Below are 8,030 nucleotides of genomic sequence, written 5' to 3' on the forward strand. Positions count from 1 at the left end.
TGACACAAAGCTACAACAGGTCTCATATGAAAGATGGTGATCTCAGTAACCCTGTTGTCCTCATATTTTGGTGTGCGGTCCATGAAATATTCACATTTGAAGGATACATCCATCTGAATATTTGGACCATTTCAGAAAATCACATAATTTCCCATAAACTACAAGACAAAGAGCCCTCTTCCTACATGCTACCAAGTCATTGCTGGATGCCCAGTACCACAATGGACGAAATTCATGGCTCTATCATCAAACAAATCCACCTTGACACACTTCATCTGTAATCACACACCAGCAGCAAAAGAACTTTCAGATCACCAAGAAAAGTGGACCTATTTGGCTGGTGGCTTCTCTGATTGTTTGCTTACAGCATGCCTTTCATCTGCAGGAATGTATCATGACAGTCAACTCACATCAATGCAGGAAGAGGCAGATTCTCGGATATTTCTTCATGTGAAGCATGCCGATGATGAGTTCAGACGTAACAATGTGCGTGGGTCCATTACAATTAAATCAGCAGACACTGATGTGCTTGTCTTAGCAGTCCACTACTTTCCACAGTTGCGGGACACTGCCGAAATATGGATAGAGAAATGAACATCAGCAGGATGCAAGCTTATCCCGGTCCATCAGATATGTTACAGCTTGCTTCCAGAAACGTGTACCCGGCTTCCTGCGTTTAATGCCCTGACAGGATGTGACTCTGTATCGGCATTCTTCGGCTATGGTAAAAAGAAAGCATGGAAAGCTATGAAGACACTGCATCTTCAGAATAATGGTCCACACCTCGAAGTCCTCGCCACTGACTATCTCCAGGAGGCAGTGGCTACTTCAAGACATTTAGTCAGTGCCATGTATGATTCTCAAGGGAAATATATGGATGCACACACAAATTTGAATGATCTTCGGGAGAAACTCGCAGCGACCAAAGATGTCCCAGTGCCTAAGTTGCCTCCGTCCGAACCAGCTTTTCTCGAACATGTGAAGAGATCCGTTCACCAAACCCGAGTATGGATGAATGCCCACCTGGCAAATCCAGAAATTCCAACACCAGAGGGTCGTGGATGGTACAGAGGAGAAGGTGTGTTGCATCCCACATCGTTTGATGGACCCACATCAGCGGAGATGTTAGATGGTCTTGTGTGTTCATGCCGTGGTAGTGAACCATGTACCAACAGCTGCAGCTGCTCACAAGACAGTTTTCCTTGCACTAACGAATGCATGTGTGCCACCAGTGACAGGAAGTGTGTCAACGATCTGTCACATGGTGACCAAAATGACACGGACAGTGATGGTTGAACATATCGAGGACACTCGCTCAAAATATATGTTTTAGTTCATTTCTCGTAGAACAATGTGTATTGGTGTAACATGTAGTTATCACATCGCTTGTGCAAACTTCAGTCACTATATCGTATAATTTGCTCATAGAAATTTATTTCAAAATATTCTCATTATATTGATATGGTAAACTGAACACATATCAAATAAAGAAAAAATATGACAATTGGCAGATGTTTGTTTCTGTCGTTGATGATTTTCGAAGTTAGCGGTCTGGAAATTACGTCTTTTTTTCTATTAAAAGCACTCAAATGTTCATATATTTATCTTGAAGTATTCCATTAAGTAACTAGTAGTATTCTCCTGTTCATTCTGCACATTTCAATACCAATCATGTAAAAATAGGGTGCATTGCTTTGTAGTTATGGCTGATTCACTGATTTTCGGAAATGGTCAAAATTTTCTAACGGGGGTATCTTTCAGGTGTGAATATTTCATGGGCCGCACACTAAAAATGAGGACAACAGTGAAAAATGAGTTACTGAGATCCCCATCTTTCATATGAGACCTCTTGTAGTTTTGTGTCAAGCCGGTTGGTTAAGTACCAAAAAATCTGACCTATACCGCTGGCGTATACTAACATTTTCACCTGAGAAGGTGGAGAGTTTTAGCCGTTCTTGACTCTGCCTTGGTGACAGGTCCAGAGGCCACCACTTTCTGTTTTCTTAAGTCTCGCTCATCTGCTCTTGCTATCCTCTGCCTCCCATGTACTTTTATATATTATCACTCCCGTGTGCAAGAAATGTAGGAAAAAAAGACCCTATCAACTCCTTCCGTTTCCAATAAAGTTATGGAATCTATCATCGCAACTGTCAAACCTTTCATCTTTGCAGATTGTTTTGGATTTATCGCTCATTTCACCGATTCCAACCAGTGTCCGGATTGTTTTTTGGCATACCTCTCATCTTGTTTAGGTCACAGTTATTGTCTTTCTTCCTCCAGGCATCTGTGATCATGTCTCAAATAAAACAGCTTTAAGGTGGTGAATAAGGTAGTGCTTCCACTGGGTTTCAGGAAAGATATTGTGTTTTATCTGGGCATGTGTGTTATGATGTCCCATAAATAATTATACCCCCAGACATTTGACCTTAAAATGCATCATGTTGTGTTAACCATTATTAAAGCTTGCTATATTTTCATATATATATATATATATATATATATATATATATATATATATATATATATATATATATATATATATATATATATATATATATATTGTGACACGACATACTTTCTACGTTGGACTTTTCAACCACTGAATGACAAAGAACTGGAATTGAGGAACTTCATCAGTCTGGTTCATTGCTTGCTGAGATTTTTTATTTTTTAGCTGATCTGTAATTGAAATTCCAGATAAGGTATCATCATCGTGCACCATCCGTTTGTCTCCTATTTTGACTTCCCCGGCCAAACCGCTGGGCCGATCCGGCTGAAATTTGGCAGCAAGGTTCCACTCCTGGCTGGTAACGGGGACTGCAAAGCTCATTCCGGTCACATGACTTTAAGTAGGTCAAAATGGCAAACTTAGTAAATTCCTTCAAAAATATTCTTCTCCAGACAAATTTGGGTTACAACATTAGGCCAGGGCCCAAATAAGCTACAAGTCCAGTGGTCCTATTTTCTAAATTTGTTTTAATATTGGTTAGGCATTGAATAATTACTGCAAAATTAATGTAAATTAAGCAGGAAATAATAAAATTGTTCATTTTTTACACTTCCTTTCTCATAAACCTCACCTGTGTGTTTGACAGGCACAGTACCGACCATCTGACCTGCTTTGTCCAGAGTCATACCACTGGGTCAAAGTGGAACACTGTCTACCACTCCTGGACAAAGCAAAGTACTCTCGTCTCAACCCCGACCTCTCAGTTGGTAAATTGTTGAGACTTTGTTGTGCACTATAATTTTTTTTTTAAATACAGAGTTGAGGCTCATGGAGGAGCTAGAACATGGAATGGATCAGGACACAACAGAGCAAAATAAATTGCAGAAAGAAAGGGTGAAATACACAACAGCGGGGTTGAGGCACAAAATAGATAGACTTTGAAGATGAGGGATGTGATGAAGAATGACGACTTGGGGAGAACACAGCTGGTGGACAAGATATATATATATATATATACAGAAGCAGACTCCGCAGGAAGGATAAACAGGAACTTTGGAAAGAGGTGGGCTTAGGGAGAGTTAACAGGGGTAGATTATCATGGTTTTGGTTGAGGGATGATCTGAGATGGTGGTTAACAGGTGTCTTGAAAACCTGGAGGCAAGAATGATGTTGAAAAGAATGTGGAAGTTGATTCCACAGGTGGAAAAGCATTGATCCTGGAAGTTTAATCAGAAGGAGGTTGTTGGTGGGCTGTGTGTGGAGAGCAGGTGTCCCAAGGAAGGACTTTGCACGATAGAGGATGCCCGTTTGGCTACTGGCTTGTTAAATTGCGATCGGGATGTTAAATAGTGGAGGACATGCAAACTTGGATGCATGTTTTGACCAAGAAAGATCATGGCTAATAGTGAGGTCCAAAAGTTTGAGTGACAACTTCAAGAGGATTGTTAAGAAATCCTTTGATCAAATTTACTGAAAAAAAAAATTGACATCTTGGGTTAATGTTTTGGATTCTCCTTCTGCTTTCCAAAATAATTTATGCACTCATCTTTTTTAATGAGGTGAGCACATGCAATAGCTACCCTAAAATGAGATGAATACATGCAACAACTACTCTAAAATATACCCATAGTTTGGTAAGTGACAATTGCCACCACGTTGCTATATCTTTTTGCAGCTCAAGTTCAAAAGCCCTTGTGTGATTTTTTTTCTCACATCATCTTCTCCTCCTCTTCCCTTTATAAGGGGTGAGGTCCATTGGCACCAAGCTTCTGCCCTGCCTTGACCACAATACTCCTCACCTCCCTCTGTTCTCAGCCAACTCTCTCCACTCTCCAACCACCCCCGCATTACCGATATCCCTCCTCACACAATCCTCCCATCTCGGTCTACCTCTTTTCCTCCTACCTTACTCCCTCAACCTATCCGCTCTCTTTGCCATTCTCTTTCCCGCCATCCACACCAAGTGTCCAGTCCATCTCATCCTACATTTCACCAATCTTAACATCAAGCCCATCTGCACACCAATCTCCTCTCTAAAGTACATCCGCCCTCCTTTTATACACCCTGTTCTCTCCCACATCCTCCTGACCCAGTTGTTCTCGCAAACCTCCAGCCTATGTTATTGTCTCTCAGACTGTCTCAGAATAGTGCCACCGTTTACAGACTGTAAAGGTAGGCTGGGGTTACACATGACATCAGAACCTTCCCTTTCAATTTCCTTGATATCCATTGTCTGCCATTAATCCCTCCACCCTCCTACATGCATTCAGACCCACCTGAATCCTCCTCCGCATCTCTGCCTCAGACTTACAATCCCCGGTCACTGTTCTCCCCGAGATACTCAAACCTATTTTCCTGTTTAATCTCCTTCCCCTCTAACCTTGTATTCATTTGTTAGGTTAGCTCGCTGAGCTAATATAACCGTTCGATGTCCTCAGATCCGTCCGTCCGTCCGTCTGTCAACAATTTTTATTTTTCTATCTCCTTGACGTCTCGGCCGATTGAGTTCTAACTTGACACGATGATAATACTAGTTGGTCTCCATCGATCGTCTGAGCCCTTTTTCGCATTTTCCCCTCGGGGTAAAGGTTACAGGGTCATCAAGTGCAAAATGACCGATTGGTCGAATGGCCTATAAGGGAGCATCGGATGGCTATAATGCATAATGGGTTTAATGGGGATTATTAAGAAGATTTAATTTGACCAACTAGTTTCTCGTTACCTCTGTAATCTGGCCCTGTTTATTGGGCAACAGGAGGTCCGCTGACTTCAACACTGCTTCACGCGGTTATGTTAAGTTCAATTTAAATTCTCTTTTCACTTTTCATGGTCGCGAAGGTTGATTCACACTCGGTTGCATCAAGTTTTGTGAAAATTGAATGTTTATTTCCTCGGTCTGTGTGGAATGCATTGCAGCGAGGGGTAGCTTCCATCCGTTTCCATGCCATATAACGAGGCTGTTTTAAGTTCTCGTTGATCAATGTTTTCACTTTTGGGACCTTCGGGTGCAGCTACACGTTTTAATGAAGATAATTTTCGTGCAAATCTGCTCAGAAACACACTTTTCATGAGGAAAATGTGTTCAATTCAAATAACCGTGAAACTCTGGGATACCACATGCTATCCGTTCACTGCTTCACCTCGTAACCTGTCCTCCTGAGGGACTGCTTATTCATAGCGTCTGTGAGATTAATGTTTATATTTTAGATGGTTTGGGGATGTGCTCTACAAGTATCTGAAAGAATTCTGGTGAAAAACGGACGTTTTAAGATTTTTAGGGCATTTCATCCGACGGCGAGCTGGGCACGTGACGCCGCGCAGACGTGCCAGCAGCGAGTGATTGAGCTTCTCGGTGGCCCGAGGGTCCTTTTTTAGTTGGGGGTCCAGCTCTGTCCTGGATACAGCCATTAAATACACACACTTAGAGTATTTATTTCACGGCCATAAACGCGGGTTTGAAAATTGTATAATGACGTTGGGAATGATTCCTAGAATATGGAGATTTTTGCTTTGAGCGGCCTCACGCCTTTCTTTTAAATTCAATTTGAATTCTGTTTCACTTTCCGAAGTCGCTAAGGTTGATTAACACTCGGTCGCATCAAGTTTTGTATCCGATCCGATCGTCAAACCTGCTTGGGTGTATTATTTTCTCTGCTGCCTGATCCACATCGCCTCAGTCTTCTCCATACTCATCTTCAGCCCATGTTTCCCAAATGCCTCTTTCCACTCCCCCAGTACTTCTTGCATCTCGCACCCACTCTCCATCGCAACATCCAGATCATCCACATACATCATCCTCCCAAGAATACCCCTCATGTTTACCTTCCTGCTTACCAGCTCCATCACCATGACAAACATGAGTGGGCTGAGAGGGCTTCCCTGCTTAAAAAACCAATGTTCATGCTGAACTCCTCAGACATCCTAGGACCAACCACAATGCTTCCCTTCATTCCCTTGTTGCATCCCTTCTACCAACCTAACTCCTGCTTCCTGCACTCCCATCCATCTCAGTGTCGCCATCACCATCTCTCCTACAGATGTAAATGTACACTCGTTTTACTCTGCGCACATACAAATGTCACCTCCCTGCACCTTGTATTTATTGTTGTTTTTTTTTTTTTTAAAACGCCTCTGTACACCGCCCTTGAGGCTGGGTTTGCAAGTCACCATCTACAATTCCAATAGAAGATACGTAATTAGTAATTACTCTTTTATGGAAAATGTTTTTTTTAATGTTTTTATCCTCAAAAATTGACCGGAGTGAACACACAGTTGTGTTAAAACGTTGGCATTTAAAACCTGACTCAAATCGTCCTTTCGAAGGGGGACAAAGAAATACGCACTGTTTTATGTCGCTAGATTAGATAGTTTGTATCTTGTGTCACTGTAGATAGCTTGTATCTCCTTGCAACATGTTATTTTTCTGTCTGTAAACGGCATTCCTTTTGCTTGTACTGTGTATGCAGGTGATGATGACTGCCCCGTGAGTCTAGACCATGTCATGGTACTCTATAAGCGCTGTGCCATGCCGTACTGTATTTATCAGCAGCGGCGGGTTCATTCAAAAGACGAGGCAGAAGTGCGTGAGTATGCATCCTTCGTCGGCCGACGATGTGCTGGGCGCATGCTGCTTTATCGCCACTGAGGAAACTACCTGCTAACTTGTGAACATGCAAATGGTATCCCTGGATCAGTGTGCAAGATGAACCATGGAGTAAAGGCACTATTGGACTCTGCACAGTGGCTTTGGGAAAGAAGGAAGGCAAGGTTTAGCTTGCACAATTGAAAAGTTGTCAGGCAGTGTTACAATGTTCTTTTTTTTGCTGGTTATTTCTCCAATAAATATTATATTTGACATGTAACTTGGCATTCTTTACTTCCTTCTTAACCCTTATGTTCAACAACTGGACTTTTGAAACTATTTGGTCATTGTATGTACTTCAAATATCACAATTGTTATTTTTTGTTTTTTTTTAAACTTCTGAAGATTTTAAGGGAACCAAAAGTTATTTTTTTTTTAAACTTCAAATTTCTAGATGTCGACTATATTGAAATTAAAAAGTATAACTAAAGGCACTTCCACCATTTACAACCTTAAATGCCAATGATACATTTTTCATCATACATTTGGATCATGTTTGATCATAAATATTGATTTCATTCACGTAGCAGAAAAGTTGAAGAGTTTGCAAACTTGGCCTTGGTGCCTACATGTTTGTTTTTGCCTTTGGTGCTTATTTGCTTTTTAATTTTGTGGTGGTATATGTGTGTATATGTGTATATATATATATATATATATATATATATATATATATATATATATATATATATATATATATACATACATACATATCCCTACATTCGTTTCTTAAAATGGTTAAAATAATTATGCCCACATGTATGGTTTTTGGGCTGCTCCAATGAAAGTAGTGGCTCTCATGAGAAAAATCTGTCTTTACACACCGGGATAGCTATTGAGAAAGTAGCTCGCCTGGCGATAGGAATATGTAGTGGGATGGCGGCAAGTTCTGAGCAGTCCGTTAGCCAATCAAAGGCCATGCATTGAATCCTTTTCACGCTG

The 8,030-nt window shown here is 41.2% G+C and overlaps 1 protein-coding gene across 4 annotated transcripts in view; it reads left to right on the top strand.

The window, feature by feature from the left end:
- Positions 1-7,311, top strand: part of ATE1 (arginyltransferase 1) — an 89,187-nt gene extending 81,876 nt beyond the window's left edge. For all 4 annotated transcript variants that reach the window (XM_085888925.1, XM_085888936.1, XM_085888917.1 and 1 more), the window contains 2 exons: positions 3,096-3,216; positions 6,916-7,311. In XM_085888925.1, the coding sequence (XP_085745051.1) occupies positions 3,096-3,216; positions 6,916-7,094 (300 nt within the window). In that variant the 3' untranslated portion in view covers positions 7,095-7,311. The remainder of the gene's footprint in view (positions 1-3,095; positions 3,217-6,915) is intronic.
- Positions 7,312-8,030: the final 719 nt, after the last annotated feature.

The sequence above is a fragment of the Eptatretus burgeri genome, chromosome 1, assembly GCF_056783735.1.
Source record: "Eptatretus burgeri isolate ZD-2024b chromosome 1, Ebu_testis_v1, whole genome shotgun sequence".
Taxonomy (NCBI): domain Eukaryota; kingdom Metazoa; phylum Chordata; class Myxini; order Myxiniformes; family Myxinidae; genus Eptatretus; species Eptatretus burgeri.